The sequence below is a fragment of the Colletotrichum lupini genome, chromosome 2 (assembly GCF_023278565.1).
Source record: "Colletotrichum lupini chromosome 2, complete sequence".
Lineage (NCBI taxonomy): Eukaryota > Fungi > Ascomycota > Sordariomycetes > Glomerellales > Glomerellaceae > Colletotrichum > Colletotrichum lupini.
The window spans coordinates 2,556,405-2,579,502 of NC_064675.1; the positions used below are offsets into that span (position 1 = coordinate 2,556,405).

General features: G+C 52.9%; 8 protein-coding genes across 8 annotated transcripts; 6 read left to right on the top strand and 2 right to left on the bottom strand.

The window, feature by feature from the left end:
* Positions 1-18: 18 nt before the first annotated feature.
* On the top strand, positions 19-2,536 carry CLUP02_03052 (vanillyl-alcohol oxidase; the record flags this gene model as incomplete). The annotated part of the gene is made up of 13 exons (XM_049282079.1): positions 19-41; positions 111-223; positions 274-647; positions 702-732; positions 785-814; positions 883-894; positions 954-1,180; positions 1,257-1,328; positions 1,426-1,596; positions 1,666-1,833; positions 1,896-2,085; positions 2,148-2,451; positions 2,512-2,536. The coding sequence occupies 13 exons, from the start codon at positions 19-21 to the stop codon at positions 2,534-2,536; spliced, it is 1,740 nt and encodes a 579-aa protein (XP_049139222.1).
* Positions 2,537-3,733: 1,197 nt separating this feature from the next.
* CLUP02_03053 (uncharacterized protein) lies at positions 3,734-4,099 on the top strand (the record flags this gene model as incomplete). Its single annotated transcript, XM_049282080.1, has 1 exon — positions 3,734-4,099. One exon carries the CDS (start codon positions 3,734-3,736, stop codon positions 4,097-4,099), a length of 366 nt encoding a protein of 121 aa, XP_049139223.1.
* Positions 4,100-5,401: 1,302 nt separating this feature from the next.
* On the top strand, positions 5,402-5,902 carry CLUP02_03054 (uncharacterized protein; the record flags this gene model as incomplete). Its single annotated transcript, XM_049282081.1, has 1 exon — positions 5,402-5,902. The coding sequence occupies one exon, from the start codon at positions 5,402-5,404 to the stop codon at positions 5,900-5,902; it is 501 nt and encodes a 166-aa protein (XP_049139224.1).
* A 1,085-nt stretch (positions 5,903-6,987) lies between these two features.
* On the bottom strand, positions 6,988-10,068 carry CLUP02_03055 (uncharacterized protein; the record flags this gene model as incomplete). The annotated part of the gene is made up of 6 exons (XM_049282082.1): positions 6,988-8,763; positions 8,821-9,123; positions 9,192-9,408; positions 9,482-9,785; positions 9,846-9,898; positions 10,001-10,068. The coding sequence occupies 6 exons, from the start codon at positions 10,066-10,068 to the stop codon at positions 6,988-6,990; spliced, it is 2,721 nt and encodes a 906-aa protein (XP_049139225.1).
* Positions 10,069-10,596: 528 nt separating this feature from the next.
* On the top strand, positions 10,597-11,229 carry CLUP02_03056 (uncharacterized protein; the record flags this gene model as incomplete). Its single annotated transcript, XM_049282083.1, has 1 exon — positions 10,597-11,229. One exon carries the CDS (start codon positions 10,597-10,599, stop codon positions 11,227-11,229), a length of 633 nt encoding a protein of 210 aa, XP_049139226.1.
* A 2,750-nt stretch (positions 11,230-13,979) lies between these two features.
* CLUP02_03057 (uncharacterized protein) lies at positions 13,980-15,354 on the top strand (the record flags this gene model as incomplete). Its single annotated transcript, XM_049282084.1, has 3 exons — positions 13,980-14,223; positions 14,479-14,624; positions 14,869-15,354. The coding sequence occupies 3 exons, from the start codon at positions 13,980-13,982 to the stop codon at positions 15,352-15,354; spliced, it is 876 nt and encodes a 291-aa protein (XP_049139227.1).
* A 1,570-nt stretch (positions 15,355-16,924) lies between these two features.
* On the top strand, positions 16,925-17,628 carry CLUP02_03058 (uncharacterized protein; the record flags this gene model as incomplete). The annotated part of the gene is made up of 6 exons (XM_049282085.1): positions 16,925-17,001; positions 17,089-17,176; positions 17,225-17,294; positions 17,356-17,402; positions 17,462-17,528; positions 17,600-17,628. 6 exons carry the CDS (start codon positions 16,925-16,927, stop codon positions 17,626-17,628), a joined length of 378 nt encoding a protein of 125 aa, XP_049139228.1.
* A 3,849-nt stretch (positions 17,629-21,477) lies between these two features.
* On the bottom strand, positions 21,478-22,825 carry CLUP02_03059 (homeobox domain-containing protein; the record flags this gene model as incomplete). Its single annotated transcript, XM_049282086.1, has 3 exons — positions 21,478-21,725; positions 21,792-22,626; positions 22,685-22,825. The coding sequence occupies 3 exons, from the start codon at positions 22,823-22,825 to the stop codon at positions 21,478-21,480; spliced, it is 1,224 nt and encodes a 407-aa protein (XP_049139229.1).
* Positions 22,826-23,098: the final 273 nt, after the last annotated feature.

The window sequence follows — 23,098 nt, forward strand, 5'->3', positions numbered from 1 at the left end:
CCGTATCTATAAGACAACATGAACGCGTTGTGGTACCATGAGTGAAAACTTACTACTAAGCTCTTTCTTCCTTGCTTTGAAAGTAGTTCATCGCGCCACGCACCAACAAGCGATCTTACAGCACTTGCTGGCCGGATACTTCAGCGTCATACAAAATGCCTTGCCCTCAACCTCGTCGTCTTCCCCCCGGCTGGAACGCCAATGACTTTGAGCGTTTCGTGGAGTCCGTAGTCCCAATCGTAGGGGCAGAGAACCTCGACATCATCTCCGCAGACAAGGAGCTGGCCGATGGAGACTACGTCAACCCGTGTAAGTCTCACGACATGCACGCCGTCTATGAGAGGGACTTTTTCGTATCGTGCGCCATTGTCAATCCCAGGTCTGTCCCCGAAGTCCAAGATGTGATGCGGCTTTGCAACCAGCTGCAGATGCCTGTCTGGCCCTTTTCCATTGGCCGCAACACGGGGTACGGCGGCGCAGCACCGCGAGTTCCAGGCAGTCTCGGCATTGAACTCGGAAAGCATCTCAACAAGCTCCTCGAGGTAAACGTCGATGGAGCTTACGCTCTCGTCGAGCCTGGGGTCACCTTTGCTGGTCTTTATGAGTATCTTGTCAAGACTGGCCTCAGCGAACACCTGTGGCTAGATGTACGTTCTTCTTTTGCAAGGACCATGGAAGCGTTTTTCTGACCACGGATGTAGGTGCCTGATCTTGGAGGTGGCTCAATCATTGGTACGAATCACGGCTTGCCTACATATAGTCCTCGACTGACGTACACGTGCAGGGAACACTCTTGAGAGAGGTGTCGGTTACAGTAAGCGCTGAAGGCTGGCCTCAACCATGACCCGTATTTGTAGGCTGATTACTTTGGGAATCTTGTAGCGCCTTACGGAGGTAAGATGTCGTCGAGAAGACTGTTGTACTAAGTTGATCATACCTCTGATTCTCAGCAGATCACTTCATGATGCATTGCGGTATGGAGGTCATTCTCCCCGACGGCACCCTCATCCGCACTGGCATGGGAGCGCTTCCGGACCCGTCTTCAGGGAATTCAGACCTTCCGCCCCATGAACAGAAAGCAAATTCTGCTTGGCAGCTGTTCAACTATGGGTTCGGCCCTTACAACGACGGAATCTTTTCCCAGAGTAGCCTTGGCATCGTTGTCAAAATGGGAGTGTGGGTGAGTCAACCATGTCTTTCTCCTCAGTAACCTGATCTTTGACCAAGAGTACATGTGCTGACAGTAACCGTGAAAGTTGATGCCGAATCCTGGAGGATATCAAGCCTACATGATCACATTCCCTCGCGAGGATGGCCTGTCAGAAATCGTGGATATTATTAGACCGTTGCGGCTAGTAAGTTGAATATTTCCGTCTCTCGATTAATTGATCGACCTACGGAGACTGACGAGAATAATGCCCACAGCAAACAGTCATTCAGAATGTGCCCACTATTCGCCATTTACTTCTGGACGCCGCCGTAGCTGGTAATAAGGCTTCTTATACGAACAAGACCGAACCACTATCCGATGAAGACCTTGATGCGATCGCAGCCAGACTAAATCTTGGTCGCTGGAACTTCTATGGTGCTGTATATGTAAAGAACCTCTTTAAGATCCTTCCGGGCGCTGTTTACAGAAACAATGGCTGATCCCCATCGCGATAGGGCCCGGAGCCTGTGCGGAAATTCTTTCTTGATACCATCAAGGCCGCTTTCCTAAAGGTTCCCGGCTCAAAGTTCTTCCTTGCTGAGGATCGAAATGAACCATACAGCGTCTTGAAGACAAGGGAGAAGACCTTGCGAGGCGTTCCTTCCCTGGACGAGCTTCGTTGGGTGAGGTATGTGGCTGGCCAACATCCCGTCATGTCTTCCCTATCCCGGCGTTGACATCACAGTTCAATGTTGTCCAGTCTGCTGATCATTGTTACAATAGCTGGCTACCAAATGGTGCGCATCTATTCTTTTCGCCCATCACAAAAATTTCTGGGACGGATGCCAAGCTCCAATACGAGGTCACGAAGCGCAGGTTCGCAGAGGCTGGGCTCGACTTCATTGGTACCTTCACCATTGGTATGCGAGAAATGCGTGAGTGCCCTCTATTACTTCAGGCAACCTCGTTTTATACACGATACTGAGAGAGTTTGCAGACCACATTGTGTGCATTGTCTTCAACCGCGAAGACCCTCAGCAGCGCTCGAAAGCGCGATGGCTGATCCGGCAACTGATCCAGGACTGTGCAGAACGTGGCTGGGGCGAGTACAGAACACATTTGGCGTTGATGGACCAGATCGCAAATACGTATAACTTCAACAACAATGCTCAGATGAAGCTCAATGAAAAAATCAAGAATGCGCTGGATCCGAACGGCATTCTTGCTCCTGGGAAAAACGGCATTTGGCCAAAGAAGTACGACAAACGGGAATGGGTGCTTCGAGATGATGAAGCAGACATGTTGTCTAGCGATAGGAATCGCGTTATAAAGAGTCACTTGTAGTAATGCCACAATCGCAGTCAATTACTGCTAGGTGTCATTTGAGCCACAGATGACCACACCCGTTGACTTCATCTCCTGGACGCCATGGAGGAGCTGACGACTCCGGGCCCGCAACCGGTCAGCCCTCGGGCACCGGAGGCTTGGCACATGCCCACCAAAGCCATTGCGGCACCTTTTGAATTGGCTACGCACACCCAGGTCGCCGAAGTCCGGACCGCACACTAGGTGCCACCCTCCGTTCCGGTACCCACTTATGCGGGGTAGGAATGCCGTCAGGCAAGCGGATGGCGGCCCCCCACTGCGGTGACGAGGTCTCGTGAGGTGGATGAACCCCTCAACGCAGCCAACGTCAACCATTACGTTGTTCATAAACATATAGGTGAAGTAATTTGACTGTCGCTGTTAAAGAATCTCTTTAGAAACGGTAGAGAGACAGATGGGTGTTCTTTTCCCGCTTCCTTAGCTTCGACCGTCTCTCATCATGTCTAGATCATAAATAGCCCCATGGCGTATTCTTTTAACCAAATCGTTGCAGTAAAGTCCTGCGCGAGTTTGTAAGGGAGAACTACAGGCGATGATGCGACTGATTCTGGGAGGAGCCCTCTCAATCCCTGCGGCGACTTCTACTCTCTTTGAGCCTTCCGAAGGGTGAACTCGACCAGCATCCTGGCTGTCTTGCAAGAGGCTGCTCGACTTATCCTTCCGGCTATATGAAAGAGGTCTTGGCTGCTACTTGAGATTCTGAACACAATAAGGTTTGTGTGGATCGTCGCCTTGACTACCTACGTAGTGATGCTTCATCTGGTGATTCCCGGCTGTGGCGGTTAACATTAGCTTGCTTCCCCGTGATCTTTTCACTCTTTATACTATACATTCATCAGCAAAGGCAGAAAATAAAGCGAGTATTGTACATTCATGAGCATTTTACCCTCTCGTTGAATGTAGGTAAACATTACTGGCCAGTGGTGGTCGGTCACACACGTTCTTCAGCAAAGAAAATGCCTTGGTCCAAATGAGTAATCTCCATAGTCATGTTCATCACCAATCGAAGAAGCTCACTTGATACGTCTTAAATGTTGCTTGGTAAGGCAGAGTACTTAAAATGGATAGGGTGTTCATCAACAACGCTCTAATTGAGCTACCTACCCTATGCAGCGACTTGTTACCACCCAGGACAAGATCCCAATATTTCCAAACGAATATATCCAATCTTTTCTCGAGCTTTGTGTCTTTGCCGACATGTCTAAGTCTAAATCCGCAGTCAAGTCCGGAAACACGCCGTATCCCGGAGCCTTCTTGAACAGTGCCGGGCTATTGAATGTCTGGAAAACGATTCCTGGCTCTGCGGAAGATTACACAGTTGAGATCAAGTTCCGCGAGTCAGACCATAGGCCAATCATTGTCGAGCGGATCAAGATTGTCGCAACTGGCCACTATGTCGAGACCAGAATGGCCTGGCTCGAGCCGTTGCATAGCACGGTTCCGAAGACTGGAAATGGCGATACTGGTATACCAAACCACTGTTACTCTCGAAGCGCTTGGTACGATGCGAAAACTCAAGACGGACCGTATGACCCGGAAAAGGCGCGTCCCGAAGGCGGCTAGTCTATCGAGTTCATCATCGAGGCCGCGACTATGGAGATGCGATGGTTGAGGATCCTAAATGACCCCTGCCAGCGATGGGATATGCTTACTCCGCTTCAAGGAAATGCTCATAATTCGGTCGAGGCGGAGTCGTAGTGGGGGGATGAACTCGTCATGCTCCCTGAGGCTCCCACCTCATAAGAGATATTGCCGCGGGTAAGGTGCTAAGGCAGCTTTTGTCAGTCTGTTATACGCACGTCTTCAACAAGACAGAATCAATCAAATATTTAACTTTTTTGTTATTTATGTGACAAATGGCGCGCTTTCGCTTGTGTTCTGATGGTGAATACCTGATGCCCCCCTTGCCACAGAGTTCTCTAACAGCCGAGTTTCCCCCTTCTTGCCGAACCGGTCAGCATGTGCTGCTTCTTAGATGCGCTACTTTCTATCAGAAGACAAGGAGTGCGCTCAAAGATCATGGGGTATCCTTACTGCACCGGTGGAAGTCACTCCGCCGCCATAGTATGGATGGCTCTTTTGCGCCTTATTTGGTAGTGCAGTCTGGCGGGGCGTGACTTCTGTCATTGACTAAGAACCTGATCATACTCAACTGAATCAATCCCATCGGCATCCAGGGCCAAGAATCAGTAAATAAATCCGAGTCTAGTAAAGGGCGTATCAAGCTCGAGAATAGGTTGGATGAGTAGAACTGCCAAGTGTTACCTGTAGCATGCTTATCTGACTGAGTCGACTTGTAGCTATACGTCTTGTATCTTGAATCGTCATCAGAATCTCTGAAACAAGCTCTGAAGCGCTGAACGATGTGGGGAATATTTAGGTAAAGTTTGTTCAGATCCTGAACAGAAGTATCGTCGTCTTTCATTATGGTGTTCATCTACCGACACTAAGCGAGGGGCGGTTATTAGCGAGAGACTTCTCTTGAATCCTGAATATATGTTCGGAAGTTCCATGAAAATTTTCCTTTGTGACACTGAACAGTAGAAGTCACATGGGTTCTTCAGCAAAGACGGCTAATGTCACACAACGAAGGATCCTTTGATGAGTATAAAGGAGATGTTCACCGCATAGTCTATATTCACTCCTCCCCAGCAAAAGCGCCTCCTTCGAAGTCGTGACTTCGCTTGGGAAGTTCAAGTCTTCAAGTCTTCAAGTCTTCAGCGTAGGTTAAGTATGAGAGAAATCATCTGCATAAATGCTATGGATTGGCTGCCTATCTACCGAGTATTCACCCCCTAGACAGCGTCCTGCAATTCAAGACCATTACATCCAATATTTACTCAATTCGCCGCAGCTTTTCCAACAATGCCTAGCGCTAAGAAGCCCGAGACAGTGCCAGAAGCTACTCCAGACGATATAATCAACCCCAAGGATTTCGTCGGCACCTATTACACGTACCGTCCTGAAAAACCTGATTCAAGGAAGGAAGAAAACCAGTATGAAGTCGATATCTGGGAACTTCGATCACAGAGAGATAATCATGGAAATATTGAACCAGTCCTTGGGATGAGATACACTAAGGGCGGAAGCGAGGGCATTGTGGAGGATCCGATCAGAACTGGTCGCCTGGCACGACTCTCCACACTCATCGGCGAGGGCAGATTCTGGGCACGAACTGAGCTCAAGAAAGTCGACCTTGGAGCGGACGGTAAAGAATTGGGACCCTCAGGTATCCCCATATATACTGAGGGGGGGCACAAAGTTGAATTCGCGTTCAACAAAGTAGATGCTCTATGGGAAATGAAATGGACCAACGACTTCGACCACGAGGGTCTGGTAGTACTTCGAAGGAAGCAAGACAAGTAAACAGAGCATGGTTGGAAGCGTGTCGACATGGCCAATGAATCTGTTCGACTTCATGTACGTGGTAGCCAAACCTGACCGAGGCGGCTGGAACATCATAGCGATGGACCGCAGCTATCTCAGGTCCACTACCCGCACTTCTGCACCACTCTGTGAGGAGCACACTGAGTTCTCAGATAAGGCGATAGACTGCGTAGATACTAAGTTTCATCAATGAAGCACCCTCTATACAAAAGTCTTTGACTACAATCGGCTAAGGGGCCAACATTGCCTCCGTGTTACAATGAACAAACTATGTCGACGGAAGGCTGTGAATAGAAACCGTTTCAGAGATATTGACGACCTGTGTTGGCTCAATCTCCTTGCCTTTGGATCTTAATATTTACGGACAGTGTGACTGAATTAGGCGTGGAAGGTCCAGGTCAACGCACCTGCCTACGAAGATCTGGCCCTTAATCCATCTTGGCAGAGCGTATTCCCACCTCGGCCAAACGGGAGTGTATTCCACCTCCACAGAGCGTATTCCCACTTCGACTAGAGGATACATAGGGCACAGATTCGAAGGAAGGAGTGTCTCCCCGGTACAGCGCAAGCTTGCTGGGGCCACGTAGCCTGGTGGTTAAACGGGTGATGAATAAACTGGGACGCTGGTTTTTCGTAGGGATAGGGTTCGAACCAACGCCCGAGCTTTTTTTGTCAACTATCGAGTTTTCTGCTATTGCGTAAGGTATTTTGTTTTGATATAGTGGTGATGTTTTGTTGAGTTGGTATAGTAACGGAATGAGATGCGTTGCGTGTCCCCACATAGTAATCGTGATGTTTTGTTCATCAGCCAAACAAAGCCTCCTTCCTCATACGCCGCCATCTTGATGCAATATCACCGCGTTTTTGGCCTGCTTTGTGACGCCAAACCTCACCTTCCCGTTGGATATCATCAGACCTTGAATCCTCATCCCACCGCCTCCCCTCACCCTTGTATCCAGGAACCGCCGACAAAACCAAAAACAAAAGCCTAGATTTCCGGTATCATACCCATCCGTTCCTCGTGTCCGAACCAAACATCCCCTCCACTCCCATTCCATCCTACCTTACCCGGTAGTTCCATTCCCATTCAGCCCTCCCGTAGCTGCCCCCGCTGACACCTCTCCGTCCCCAGTCCACGTCAAATCGTCCATGTTCGCCAACACAGTCCACGGATCGATCCCCATACCCGGCGGAATGGAGTCAAAGTTCATATTCATAAAAGAAACCGGATCCGTGCTAGGGGCATACTGCAAGCCCCTCGAGTCCCACGTGGTTGTTGACGTTGACGTCGACGAGGACCCTACGGCGCCACCGCCCAGCATCGCGTTCTGAATGCTCGTGATATCGATAATCTCATTGACGTTCCCGCCCCCACCGCCGCTACCGCCGGCACCCTGCGTGGTGCCTCCATCGTCCGGCGAAGACGTGCTACCCCGTACGAGACCAGGCGGCGTATTGTTACTGCTGCTCCCGCCCGTCGACTGCGACGGCGTGCTCTTGTTGAACGCGGACGTCGGCGACGGCTGTCCCGCCGCGGGACTCCGGTGCGGGAGGTTGACTGGAAAAGTGGCCGTTCCTGCTGTTGGTCCAATAATGCCGCTCCCTCGCAGGAGACCCGACCCGAACCCGCCCACGCTATCGATACCAGAGTCCACAGGCACCGGCGGATAAGCAAAGGCGGCCCCTTGCGCCATGCCCGTCACGTCCGGGCTCTTTGTCGATGTAGTCGTCGTCGACTCCGATGTCCGCTTCCGCTTGTTCGGCCCCATGTCCCGCGTATCAATAGACGCCGATGAAGACGGCGGGCCCATCCCGATAGGCTGGTCGAACTTCCCGAGCGTTGGCCCGAGCATCGGGTTGGTGCCGCCCATGGAGACGGGGGTGTTGCAGCCGCCGTCGTGCTGCACCCTGATCGGGTAGTGCTCGTAGGCGGTGCCCTTTGGGTTGCCGAGCGGCAGTCTGCCGGGCAAGGGCGGCTGGATCTCGGTGTGCTTCGAGATGGACGTCCGCGCGAGCAAGGGAATGTTGGACGACGTCCAGCCAAAGAGGTTCTTGTAGTGTGCCAGATTGGGCAGATCGATGACGCCCGACAGGCCGTTGCGCTCGATGTCCATGAAGATCTGCTGGAGAAAGGCCTGCGTAATAATGTGCCGCCGACCAATCGCCTCCATGGCGTTGATGATGAACTTTAGATTCTGCAGGTCCGCCGTCGAGAAGCCGGTGTCCATGTTGCACTTCGCCGAGTACACGTACACAGACGCGGCCGAGTATAGCGATAAGGCGACCATGGGACTTTTCTGCAGTGCATGAGCGTTTCCGAAGCCGGGTTCGAGGCGGACGTGGCTTTCACTTACATAGCCCGAGTTCATGTGGCTCGTCAACTTGATGATGCTCACCACCTCCTCAGCCGCCGTTCGCAGCCGCAGCTCCGAGGCGGCCTTGAGCGGCTCGGGGAGCTTGTTCCGCTCGATCCTGTCGATCGCGGCGTGGTGGAGGCAGATCACGGAGGCGTGTAGGTTAAGGTTCGTGTGAACGGACGTAGGGTCGCGCATGCTCTGCGGCAGGCGGAAGCGCTCCGGCAAGAACATGAAGGCGCTCGAGAGCATGTTGTCAATGTCCCTGTGCCGCTTCCAGAACTCGCCGTACTCGACGTCCGCGGGCCTGTCGTTGGGCCGCTCCCAGTGCACGTGCTTCAGGAGCATGTTGAAGATGTAGCACATTATGACGGCGCCTGCAAAGGTCGAGTACGAGGCGCCTTGGAACGCTTCTGGTAGGGTAGATGTTTCTTCCTCGCGGGCCGAGTTGAAGGCCTCTTCTGACGAGGGAAGATGTGTGGTGATCTACCGATGGTCAGTATTCAGAAGGGAAAAGGGGGGCGGACATGCAGGGAAACATACTTCGTTGGGGTCAATGAGAGTAGGCCAACCAGTCGCAATACTTGCGTGGCAGTCGATGCAGTAAGCGCCCCAAAACGCCCTCCGCCGCTCTTCAAGGTCAACCCACGACGTGGGCGGCGCAAGGGTCGGCGCCATCTCCTGCCCGTCGCCGTCGATGCGGTGAAGGCCCATCATCTCCACGAGCCGAACGCACTTTGCGGAACTCATTGCCGCTCTCGTGAAGAAGAGAGACCTCGCTTCGTCTGTCGCGATGAGAGCCCACGCTTGCGCGTGTTGGATAGTGAGGAAGTGCTCGCCGAATCCCTAACGTATTAGTGTGAGCGTCAGCGAATTCTACCCAGAGCATAGGGTGAGGGAGAGGGGAAACTCACCTTCATCTCATCCGCATCTGCGTATTGTCGAGCCCGTTTGTAGAAAATGTCGTGATACTGGCTATACTTCTCATGCCCGTTGGAGGCCATAGACCAGACCGCGTACTGCAGACACATGGGCGGACGTTTATGAGGCGCCGAGTAGAACGCCTGGAGATATCGTCCAGGGTGAATGATAGGGATGAAGTGCTGTTGCCTCTCAAAGAAGCTCTTGTTTCTGGTTCTCCAGTCAGATATGCTCGTGCCATTGCGAGAGCAGAAAAGGAAGACAGCGTCAGATGCCAACATACAGCTCCTCCATCATCTCAAAAGGGGGTAGAGCTTCTGAGAGCCCCAGCCCCATGAGTTCCCCCGAGGCATTGGCAAAGCTTGGTGCTTCAGGTTGAGAGGGCGGTGCCGTCTTGTTCATGTTCACTCCCGTGTGAAAACCAGACGATCCGTCGTCAAAGGTACCATTCTGCATGGCCATGATCGTCTCAATGTCGACATGGAAGTCGTCCATGCCAATGTTGATCCGGCTATCCAAGTCACCCTCAGAAGGTAGTGCCCCATTGCCCTTGTTGGCAGCTTCTTTGAGAAGATCCTCCACTTGGGCTATACATATTGGTCAGTAACACGCTCCTTTTGGCGGAAAAGTATATGAGAGCGCATTACCTAGCCTCTCTTCGAGCTCCTTCACATTCTTCCGCTTGAACGCGGGCTTCCTCCTGGATTCCGGATACACACATTCTCCCTTGACTTTCAAGCAACGGCTACATGCCGGCTTCACCCGATCACACTTAAGCTTCCGAGACCGGCATGTCACACACGCCAACGGCTCCGAACCGTTGGCGGCGGAGCCCGGAAGGTCCGCTTGTACGCCGTCGTCAGTCTCCATGATGAGCCGCAAAAACTTCCTTCCGAGACCTCGGCAAGCGGGAGATAGGGAGAGAGTGCCGGGAGTGGGCCTCGGCGGCGCCGGGGGGGGGCTCCAAGACTCAGGACAACTCGGAAGATACGGGAGAGAGTCGGACTCGGGTGGACTGCAGCGTGACGCAAGAGACAATGGGTACGTAATGCGGGCTTTGGAGAAGCACTATTGCGGCGAAAAAGGCCAAAGAGTAACTCACAGTTTCTCTGTGGCCCTTTGCTACACTATTAGGAACAGGTCTACACCAGGCAGATACGCGCTCGAGCGTGTGCCGGCCCCATTCTTTACTCAGTCGGACAGTTTCTGCACCGATGTCCGATGTCCGAGATGGATCTAGTGCCTCGTTCTGATTGGCTCTGGAGAGTTCTATGACGAGCCTTCTGTGATGACTCATCATGAGCCCCAGGAGTTGAACAATTCGATCTTCTTACTGCCCAGAGACTGAGCGACCAATTGTGCACGCTGCTCTCCACGTGGGTTGCAATTCATGTAGGTATGCCAAGTCTGTTAAACGGCGCAAAATGGATACTAACGACGTCGAGATCTTCGGCGCCGTTGCCGGACACTGTCCGATATTCTCCCGCTCTTCAGCCGATAATCTGTGGAACTCCGCAAACTCCACGCGCGGATGGATTGGCCGACACTCGGCGACCTCTTCCGGTGATCTCATCCCATCCGGCTCCGGCTCGGCCGAGCCTTCCGCCTAGCCGCTGCCAAGTGCCCTTTTTGGTGGCTCTTGGCCCGGTGATCTTCGCCAGGAACGCTGAGGCCGATCGCAGCACCGCAGCTGCGCAGGCCCACGGACAGCTCGGGGGATGTTCAACGATCGGCGGAGGCTCATCGCCGCCTCCCCTGGATGATCTGGATCCATCGCCAAAGGCCGAAGTTAATGGCGAGCCGACAGCCAAGCTTGTCAGTGTCCCCAGAGCTAAGGTATCAGGTGAAAGTAGCCGACGAAGAAACGTCTGCAATCTTGGTGATGACGAGTTTTTGAGTTTGCGTCGTCAAAAGACTAAAATTCTCCGTGGCGCCTCAGGAACGAATACCCAACGGGATGGACAGAGTTGCTGCACTCTGGGCCCTGGGTCAAGGTGTTCACCGACTGCCATCCCAATTGTGCTGTCATAGCATTCGGCCATAGGGCAAATACCTACCTACAGTGCCTGAGTGCCAGTCTCTCGTGGTCAGTCGCGGTCAGATGGACTGTTCTCACCTTGGTGGGACGATCACGAGTGATCACACCTACTCTCATTCGTCACAGTCGACGGTCTGAAACTCTGTTCTTCGAAGGATGACGGGAGATCCGGCTATGTACTTCATCGGTGAAGCGTGTCGAGTAACGGCAGCCACTGACGATGGCGCCCGCCAGAATCAAGGTGACGGCCAGGCCTTCCAACTACGCCTTGTACGGCATCCTCCTCGTAGTCGCGAGTGTGATTTGCAACGGAGTCGGGAAATTACCAGTCGAAACCGCGCCGAGAGAATTGCCACTAGTCTCACATTGCTGCCGAACTAAAACACGGGCGAGCGTGGAGGATTGACGCGCGCCGAACGCCACGGTCCACTATTCCACCACGCTTCCAACACTGTCCCTCGGTTGAGTATGACACCAAAGGTAGCACCATTGACTGGATTTGAGAAGCCGAATATGCGAGCGAGACATTGAACCTTTTGACAGCTGCACACGGTATCCCAGTCTAGCGCCTCATGGCAAAAGACATCGTTAGGCTTGGCCCCAAGGCTGATGATCGTCGTGGTCTGGATGTCAGCACAACGCCGGGTGAGAAATTGACACACGACGGCGTTTGGGGATAATCATTCAACGAACGCGGCCAAGAGATTTTGAGGTTGACTACGAACTGCCAAGAACGTCTCTTGCGCAGGCAGCGCTTGCCCGCCACCGCTTGCTGACTGGGATGCTTGGCTTACTCCTCTGCGGGGCCGAAGCGACCACAGATCGCGAGTTCTTCGGAAGGTATTTTGTGTGGCACTAAGAGGATTGCTCAAGTGGCTTCTCGGGAGGCCAGTTTAGGAATATGTGGGCGAGAGACTTGACGGGAGATGAAGCCAACTAAGATTGACAAGCCGAACGAACCCGGGGATTTCGGCGTTTGGCGCAGGACTCTTGCTGATCAGGATCGACGGTGGCCCAGGCTTCATGATCTTCCCGCCGCGTGGTCAGCAGACAAGCCGTGATCTTAGTGATTCTCGAAGATTGGCGACATGGATTTGGAAACTCTGTAATGCCCTGTTATCAGGGCTGTGCGTAGGTAAATCCAGCCCCATCAAAGCAAAGTATGAGGATTGCCATGATGGTAGAATGAAAGGGGCTGGAGTGGCCTCTGTTAGGTGGTTTCACCAAAAATATGCTGTTTGGCTTGCTGCCAGTGGGTGGTGCCCTTCAGACTTGTCATCTGAGCGCCCTCGTGTTCTGTGCATCCTTCAAAGCAGCCGCGCATCGGAGGAAGGTCCCAGCCAGTTAGAGTCGAGGAGCCAAACGCACCTGACAAGGGAGCAGACAGGCAACGGGGATCGTCGGCCGTTGCGATTCAGGGCAGCCCTCGTAGAAACACTAACTTTGAGGATGAGAGACGAGCCGACGTGGGTTAGGCTGGGGAAGTACCTATGACCGCCCGGTGCGTTGCTAGTCGAGTGGAACCAAGCGGCTGACGGGTGTGAATCGGGATAGACGTCAGAGCAAACTATGTTTTGAGGAGTGAGGATGGGGGCAGGGACAACTCACAACTTGTGAAGTCAGTGACACACTCCTTGGCTTTCGGCAGGCCAGGCCATGCTAGACTGACCTTCTCAGCCTGCAGGGCACACTGGTCTTGAGGAGGCAAAGTGTGATAAGCGATGGGGGGCACACACGCAGAAACGATGTGTTGGAGACTCTGATTGAGTGAGCCAGGCTGCGTGATGTTGGGAAGAGGCCGCTCTAGGCTTACGCCTTGAGTCAAGGTCCGACCGAGTGTGGCCCATTATCGTGACGAAACATAATGCAAGGTGGAGATGGTATGGCGACGCTCTAGTGTCGAGTTATGCAACGAGAAGCCTCCCAAGGCGTCCACTGGAGTCTGGACGATGCACTGGCAAGCTGGCAGATGGGGCGTCCAATGTCTCGCTGACTGGCACCTCAAGTCAGGTCGCATTGCCCTACGTTGGCGGCAGCCGCAGCCCCAGATCTGTACATACCTTGGGTCGCCATGCGTGACATGCTCGGATTGAGGAAGGAAGCACTCTTTCTGAGGCCCTCTGTGATCCAGTGACGAGCTGGTTCTGTGAGAGCAGGTGCAAGGCGCCACGGATGTACCAGTTCTTCTGGGTCATGACCCAGCAAGCAAGTAGCAGTGTCCAGCATGTACCTAGAGAAGGCATAAGAGGAGGATATCCTGCTCACGTACCCGCACTTGTACATAGGTTGGTACTATGCTACAGTGTTCATGTGGGATACCTGACCGCTGCTCCGTTTTTGCAGAGATTTACCTTGCTTGGCTTGAATCCTCGAGTGACTAAGGTAGGTAAGTGTCTCTGAACGGACCATTGGGGCATAGTCCGAGGAAGCACGGATGTCGTCGGGATGGAGGTGATGGCGGAATTGGTACGAGGGCATCGCTTGAATGGTAGGTGGGATATCCGTCTCTCGCGACTAGGTATTCGTGGTTGATCTTGCGCAGTAGGCACAATATTGTGTCCATTCTCTACTACGTATCTGCGACAGGTAAACCTTGAATCGTAAAAGCCATGTCAAGGAACAAAATCTCTTGGAGCATGGGTCGGAAAATCCGCAAACTACTACGCGGTAAGTACGCAGTAGTTGACAAGTTGAGTGGCATTCAGGCTCGATTGAACCAGGGCCAAACCAGGGCGGCTGCAAGATGGCGACCGGGGCCCGGCGATCATTTGCTGCGGATGATAGGCGGAAATCGGGGCGCCGGGATTATGGCAGCCATGACCGGATCATTCCCCACATGGCCCCCGTCCCTCCCTCCCCTACCCTTCCGCTTATAGCCCGGACCTGGAGGCTGGAGGATGGCAGCCATCCAGTCAGTGCTACATCGCGGATAATGATCGCGATACGGCACTGTTGGCAATGGCGATTGAGCGTCGTACATCACTGGAGTAGGGATTCAACGGTTCACGCCTTGCTTAAACGACGACAAACCCTTGTTCAATTGATACCTACTAGATATCTACCTGGTAGAAATAGGGAGGAAGAACCCCGGTACTTCCTAACGGTCTCGGTATCTCGATATGTTCCTGGAATACGTATACTCCCATTCTCATTGGTCGGCCCAACAGAAATGGAGCTGGATCAGAGCTTAGGTTGCCTGGGAGCTTATTTGAGAAAGGTACATCAAAGACCCACCCGCTCAGGCCCAGACTGGGAGTACCTTTTCGGCAAGGCCTGGAAAGGAAGGAAGGAACATGAAGCTCAAGTGGATCCCACGGGACTTCACCAACGTCAGGCAGAGGTACGTATCGTCGCTACTGGTCCGGACCGCCTGACCAGGGTTTACCGTGTACGTACCCTGGGCTTAGTGAGCATGGTGAGGTACGAAGCACTTCGTACCTTAGAGTTAGGTTGTGGGGCACAAGCCATCTTCAATCTCCAGCGTGAACGTCAATCCTCCACTCACAATCTTGCGTTCCCGTGCATTCTTCATCACGCTTCCTACTACTCTGTATCGGTAGTGTACGGAGAATGCGCGTCTTGGAAATCGACTTGCCGCGAAAGAGAAGAAAGATACTTCACACACATCACAGAGTTACATCCCCAACGGCTCTCCTCCACCGGCGAGTCATCGCTGGCATCCCTCTCGTACCAGGCCTTTCCCGGCACGTCAAGGCACTTTTGGTCAATCATTAATGATGTGTGCGGCACCCGCCCCTCGGCCCTCTCTCTGCCCGCTGCACGACGGCTCTGACAGGAGACACCTCGTTCCCGAACCGGCTCAGTACTTTGCTACGTTTCCGAAAACAAAGGGGGCCGAAGAAATTCAAATCATCAAGTGGTACCTGCTCAAGGGATTCAATACCCTGACACGTCTTGGCCTACCCATACACAGGAGAAGCATTCCTGGAGAGCCCCAGCAGAAGTATTCGAAACATGGGGGCCCGGCGACTGTGCTCGACTACTTGTCGCTGCAGACCTTCTCAAAGCGCCAACACGGCCGCGGCTATCCGCTAAGCATCCTCAAGAGGCGAACCAACTTCATGGAACACCTTGAATCCGTCAAAGGAATGCCCTGAGACAAAGACGCTCTCCTTCTACCCTTTCCAGATGCGCCTCATCGGCCTTGCCATGCGAGTCTGGCCGACCAACAGACAAGCCACAAACGCCAAAGAGCGAGCAGAGCACGAAACTAACGCTCCTGGCGCCATAGTCTATCGACCCTTGAATGCCCTCGAAACACTCCCGACATCCGCACCTTGGACCCTCTCGAATGAGTCTCGATACCTTCCGCCAATCCCAAACAGCCAATCGCCTTGACATGTATCGAACATGGCCCTCCACCAAGACAAGCATCGACTCCAAGTTCCATCTAATTATTGGCCTGCAAATTGTTCACCACGCCATGAAATTGCATGCTCACGACGCCCATCCACATAGCCCCAATCTGCTATCCTGGAAACGGAATTGCTTTCGTCGACAGGGCCCAGGCATCACGAACTGGCATCCCCCTTACGGATACATGATACATCCGGCCGCTATGGCTTGCCTTCATCCCAATTCCTCGTCAGCGCGCAAATCCCTGTGTTCGTTCTATGTGCCTGTATGATAATACTGTGGCACCGTGGTTGTCGTTGTCCAATGTAGATCCGCTGATCTCCGTGGACCCGCTACAGATTGTAGACCCGCCCGCCATTTCTCCATCGCGCCAACGTCGTTTGAACTTCTCCTCACCATACTCCCCGGTCTACCATGGCCATGCTCTCTAATGCTGCATCTCAAGTGGCGATACGGCATGTCACCATCCATCCAGGGCTTCCAGGTTCTTGCACATCTCCATAGGCATCACGCTTCGATTGCGCCGCGCAAGGTCGTTTGCATCTAACGCCTCCCAGCTCCGCCAGAAAGTGCCGAACAAATGAGAAAGTCACACACCCTTGGATGATGGATCTACGCCTTCCCATCCCAATATCTTTCGGCCTTCCTATTCTATGCTGCAGTAACAGGCCCTACGAACCTAGCGACGCTGACATGGCAAGCCCATGCCTTCTTTGGTCGCTCTCCCACCCTCACGCTCATTGATGGGCTGAGCTTGGCCTCGTTGCTGACATCCATGATAGCTTCCTGCCGCCTCAAGCTCTATTAACATTGTAACAGCAACAGCCGTACCAGAAGGCGGAGTTTGACTCGCCAACCTTCCACCCCAAGTCTCATGTCCCGTGCCTGAGGGTGGGCAACTGACATCCCTTCTGAGCGCCGGCCGTTCTTGGCCCGGCTTGAAGCAACCGGACGTGCGAGCCCTGTTCCCTGTCGACGGCGGCCTTTCCTGGGTCTCGTCTTGTGTTGTGCTGCAGTCCACACGTTGTGAATCTGCACACCCTCCCCACCCCTTCTTCGTCCAGTGGCCGTTGCGACTGGCTGTCATCTCACACAAAGCTACGACGCTTGTGCATCGGACGCGAGGCCCAGTGACATCGCAATCACGACGAGTCTCGCTTCCCACTCTGGTTCGCCCTCATTCAACCTCTAGACACCTGCCGCACCTTGCATCGGGCCCAGTCACTTGTCAGGATTTTGCCGTAGCACACTGGCAGATGTTAATCTGACTTTCGGGCGGCAAGCCCAACTCCCTAAGAGCACACGCACGATATGAGAGGGGGGAATGGTGCGGAAACGTATCGAAGGCCCCCTTTGGCTGGGTTGGTTGTCGAGATTGAGCTTATGGTGTAGTGGTGGTTGTTGCCTCGTACCTATCAAACTTCACACCCCCTTGGAAGGACTGACTTGCTTCCCCCTTCACGTCAACGTCTCAGCAAGACCAAGGTTACTTCATCGGATGACCATGCTAATGGCTCCGACCAGTTCTATTACCCCCCCTATCCAGCCGTCTTGGGTTCTTCTGTCACGACCAGTCAAGGGGCCTTCGAGGAGGTATCCTGACACCGGCAGTCGACCACTTTCGGCCTTGACACGGGCAACGTGGACCAGCGATCCATGTCCGTGTCTACCTGCCATTATGGTTCCTTGCTTTTTTTTTGTCCCGGGAATTAATGAAGGTTTGCGTCCTGCCAAGATGTGAGAGACAAAGACAGGAAAAGGAGGTTTATCTCAACCACCTGCGGAAAGAGTAATTGGCAAAAGAGCTCCCAATAATCCACGGGTCATGCATGTGCAGCTTGCATGTAGCAGCAGCAACCTAGTCTGAGGACAAGTCAGGAGAGCAGCAAGGTTAGACACCCGCATGGCATGAAGGGTGGGAAAGCAACTGCAAGGCATCATCAGTAACTAGTAGTAGCATGCCAATGTTTCGCCCCATTGTCAAAGTACACTGGGGTTCTCGTGGAAGTACCTAACATTGAGGGTCACCCTTCCGAGTGTGGGCAGAAAAGGAGAAAAAAGAAAGAAAAAAAGAAGAAAGCCTCAAAGACAACAGAAAGGGCGGGATAGAACCAGCGCTCCTGTACGTACGCAGGGACTTAGAGGGTAGGACGGACGTAGGTAAGGTGGTCAAGGAGATCTGCAGCTCCCATTATCGAGATCGGGAGGCGTTGGTCCACTGCCCGAATATGCAACCAGGCAACCCACTTTCGCAGAGCACCTGAAGAAGAGAGGTAGTAGTGTAGTGGCGGGTGTCCATCCCACCCGGGTGAAGAGGTTGCGTCGTTGGCGTGCGTCTGCGTGGCTACCACAGCTTCGCCGACGTTCCCATGAGCCAGGCCCGTAAGGTAAGGTAGCGCGAAAGGACGGCGAGGCCTGCCACCGAGGGGAAAAGAAGGGTCGCACTCAGAACTTGAACTGTCCAAGGTGTGCCTCTGTGACGGGCGGCGCGGCGGGCCATGGGTAAACTAAGGTAGGGGACGTGTCTAGTTCCTGTGGAGTAAAGCATCCATTCCGGATATTATGTGTGTGAATGCGGGTGTGAGTGTGAGTGTGGTCCATGTATTTCGCAAGGCCGGCCGAGGATGGAGGTTTCTAAACATTTAGCCCACTCCGCCTTTTCGGTGTTTGCTCCATCATGTCAATGTCATTGTGTGTTGGTGTGTTGTTGGGGTCCGGAGACTGCGGCTGGCCTCGTTTTTCTTGATGAACGATTACGCCACAGCATCCGTACTTAACTTTTGTTGGTGTGGGTTGCTCAGGAACTGCAGGTACCTGACCTGACCTGACCTGACCCGATTTCACCTTTACGCTCCTGACTTCTCCTTTCTCGTATTATCATTTTCCGCGAGTCCCGTGATTCCCCTCGAGAAGGGGCGGCGGAAGGGGAGGGCCCCTCCCGAATCCGTCCGCGCCTGCAGCGCTCTTTGTGAAACCACCGAAAAAAGAAAGGAAAATATGTATTGCCCTGGCCTGATTTGATACCCGCCTCATCTCGTACAAGCACGCAGGGAAATACCTACAGTTTCGATACCCATTCAATGTTCGGAATCCAGCGAATCAGCTGTAACGCCCTGACCTGAAGCGTTAGTCTTCTTTTCACCTTGGTATGTCGCAGTGTAAAGAGAGAGAGAGAGCTGCAGAACCCGAGGAAAATGGCTGTGTGTGAGAGGTTTCACGTTTCACGACGCCACATACATTACTAAACGCTGTCGGCCATGTACAACATAAGGTAGACTTACATGTACTCACACACAAAAATCACCAAACACACGCATCACCTCACATTAGAGCATACAGTAGCTTGGTTCTTCACCTCATCCTCCAGCCTCTGTGCCTCCTCAATCCTCGTCAGTCACTCGCTTTTTGCTGCCCACATGAACCACCTAATGTGATGCGATGTGCTTGCAGAAGTTATGTACCTTCTCCACACAAACTAATCGCGTTGGAAAAAAAAAAGAAGCGGACTTGTTGTCATAACGAAATGGCGGGATAATTCCAAAGTGGGGGGGCAACGACGAACTACAATATCAGACTAGTCAACTTAGCAAGCAGACATTAATTAGCCCGGCACCAAAAAAGAGCTCTAAGAGGGACACTAGAGAAAGAGATGGTGGCCTTCATTGAAGAAACTCGGTCAGCTTAACAATTTATTTAACACCAAGAGGGCGGCCGCTCTCTACCAATCTCGGAGAATTGTTGTAGGGGTTTGTCGACACACACGTGCGTTTACAGTGTCTGATCTTGTCTCCATCCCGCCTTTTTGCGTGACGACTATTCATTCAACCATCAGCCCCTCGAGGAAAAGGGCCCGCCCGCTGCAGAATCCGTGTGTAATGACGGAGCAACCGGAGTCTGAGGGGGGAAAAAAGAGGCCAAGCGGCGGTGACGGCGGGAAAATCACACAGAGACTGAGATCGAGGGAAGAGGCGACTGCAGTAGTCCGCCCTTTCACCTTGACCGTAAGTCTCTGGAGAGAAACGTCCATCCGCCGCGCACAAAACAACGATATCATCGACGTCTCGGTCACAACGGCACCGGCAAAAAGGCGGGAAACGGGGGTAGTTTGAAGGGGCAAAGCTGTAAACGGACGGACCTTTTCCGCGGGACTAAGAAGCTCGCCGCCCAGGATCTCGGGTCGCCGCCATTTTTCTCACACGCCTCCAAGTTCTCCATGTTCACACTTCAGCAACGACCGCACAGGTAAACGCAAATGCACAGCAATACGCAAAACGCATCACGCACACCCGCACATGCACATACACGCAGCCCTGGAGGGGGCTCTTGCCAGCCCTCCCTCCTCCTCCTTCAGCCCTCGACTAAGGCAAGGTGATGAGCACGGTGAAAGCGCCCGGGTTGGATGGATGTGGAGAGCAACAACAAGACCCAACACCATGCGTGTGACGTTGTCGGAATACCACGGCACGTAGCCAGCCAGGCCTTTCGTAAGGCAGGGTAAGGAGGGGAGGGGTGGGAGTGCCTTTGGTTTGACTGTCATCCAGGAACTGGGAAACCACACAGACCTTTCATGTTTCTTGTTGCTTGATGTTCGAACACACACACACACACACACACTCGCACATATGCACATACATGCACACACATACGTATGTACCTCTCAGCCCAGCCTCTTGCTTTCTTGTTTAGTTGCCTAGTTGTAGAAAGTTACAGTGTTAGTGGTGATTGTGTTTTGTTGTGTCCGATTGGATGTGCGTGCAAAATGTAAACATTGCGCTTGGATTGTTCACCATCTCTTGACTTTTGTTCAGCTGAAGAACCAGAGAAGAGGCCCGTGGACTTGGAAGTCTCCGACGGTTTGTTTGTTTGTTTTGGACAAGAAATGTTCTACCAAAGAGGGATGTGACATAGGGAACATGTTTGTCTGTCACTGTCAAGAAACAAGCGCATCAGACACTGACACACACACACCCACCCCCTTTTACTCTGAGGCAGGGCTGTCTTGCTTTTCCTATGGTGCCGGACTGTTGGGTTCACCATGTGGACTATGCAGAAATACAGAGGAGAAAAAACTTGTCAATCTTTCTGAGTGTTGGACACAGCAATGGATTGGGAGATACGAGTTAAGAAATGTGATCTTGGAATGTTTTTGTACTATATACAAGAGAATATCATCCTTTTTGTGTATGGGCTCATAGACAGTTAAATAAAGAGAATTTGTTACAATGATATCGTTCTACGTATCCTGTGATGAAGAGAGAAGCTCAAGCCTCTGGTTTGGCTCTTTGGGTTGAAGAGAAAGAGAAATAAAAATGTTTGACCCCTTTGCCCAACCCATGAAACACCTCCCACCCCAGTTGTGAAAAAAATAAAACAGTTGTCGAGAAAAACTTGTTATGCAGATTTGTCTGTCCGACCAGCCCAATCCGGTTTCCCACCTATCCCCCCTTCCAGATCCCGCCCCTAGTTGTCCCATTTGTGTGTGTTGTGATGTAAAACCCCAAGTCGCCTTTTCTTGTGTGTTGTGTAAGAATACATTATCCCCATAGATACAGTCGACGTAGAAAAGGGTGCTTTCCAGGAGGAGGGACTTGATCCCATCAACTCCTGGCGGTATTGTTTTTTATACAAAGCTCATGAATATTAGAAATTTGCCCCTGATTTTGCCGAATTTTGTTGTGGTTGGGTCTTTTGCGGTCGTGGTCCGTCGTTAATGATGATAAGATAGAATGAAGCGCGCGTCTGGTATAGTGATAAAAGAATTCTTAAGTCGCAGGAGGTTGCCCTTTGTCTTGGGCGTTGATAGTATTTTTTTTGTTTGACGTTTTTTGTTTCTTTGTCTCGGATGATTCAAGAGGCGTTTTCTTCTAAATGCTTCCCCTCTTGATGTGTGCAGAGCGCCGTTGCTTCAGGTCCATGTCCTCATCAAAGGCCTCGCCATCGCTGAGGGGGACGCTGTTGCGCTTGCCGTCGTCGTACTCGCTGCGCTCTGTCGACGGGAGGATCTTGCTCTCGCCGCTGCGGCTGGACATGGCGTCGGACTCTGCACGGGCGTTGCTGATCATGGTGGGAAGCTGACGGCGCCGCGCGTTGATGAACCAGTTGGAGATCTGGTCTAGAGGCAAAAAGATTAGCGTTTTTTGGTCCCACACCTAACGGGCTCTGAAAAGTGTAAACTTACTCATCTGCAGACCGGTCTGACGCATGAGCTCCTGCTTCTCGTCCTCCGTGGGGTAGGGATGGTGCAGGTGAGCGACGAACCAAGCACGCAGCTTGTCAGTCGTCTCCTTTGGCAGGTTGCCACGGCGCTTGCGTTGCTTGCTGTCACCGTGCATTCCCATGGCTCCAAGCTCTCCGATGCGCATGAACTCAGGGTAGTGACCGTAGCCGGCGGCTGAGAATGGTGTGCGGTCGAAGGGGTGAATGGAGCCGAGGGAAAGAGACTGGACTCGGCTGGGGTGGTGGTATCCATAGGCGTATCCGCTGGGGCGGTATGAAGGAGTAGCCTCCATCATGGGTCCTGAAGACATGGTCATGGAAGGGCGGATGGGCTGGAACTCGTCTTGGGAGTGGCCGCGGACACGTTGCATGGGGATCGATTCCCTCTCGAAGTTCATGGGCGGGAGGCTGGGAAGTGTTGGGCGAGACTCGAGACGCTCGTTGACTTCCATGGCGGGGGATCTCATGGAAGGCATGCCAGATGAAGACATGTAAGGGCTCGTCCTTGCGGATCCAGTCCAGCTCTCAGTGGCAGCGCGGGAAGGAACTGGCGGGGAAATCTGGCGCTGAGGAATGCGAGCAGGAGACTCATAAAGTCTGGGGACACGGCTGACTCTCTCGCTCTCCTGCTCCTCGTCGATTGAGAGTCTCCTCCTCTTGTTCGAGTTTGGCGAGTGAACGTACTCGGGAGGCGTCATGACACCGGCATATCCGACTGTTGGCGAGGTGTTGGAAGAGGTAGTTCTGGTGGTTGATGCCTCCTGGGGTTGCAGGCGAAGGTGGAGTTCTGGGATGGCCTGTATACCAGTCAGTTGTGTGCTCAAACGCCTCTGTGGGCGGCGAGAATCGTCATACCTGACGAATTGATGGCAAGGCGATTCTCTCGGGCTCAGTACGAGGGCGCGAGGAGTAGTCTGAGGAAGACCTGCCGCCATCCCAGGGGTAGTTCTTGAATGCTGAATGGGGGGACGGAGCAGCCATGGCGAGCATAGACATCTTGTGCTGTTCTCTTTGAGAATGAAAGTCTTTTAGACACGACCGTTGCGGACGAGACACTTTGGGTGCTCGATCCTGTGGGTTAAAAAGAAGATTGGCGGACTCGAATGATGAAGCCGCACGGCGGTTTTAAGGACTGCTGCTGATCAGCCCAGGTTCTTATGTGGAGAAAGGTATGCGAGTAAGCTGTACCTAATACGGTCCAGCCAGGAAAGTTCGTTTTTTTCTTGTGTGAAAGTAGCACGTCGGAGAACGATTGCTTGTTGTATCTTG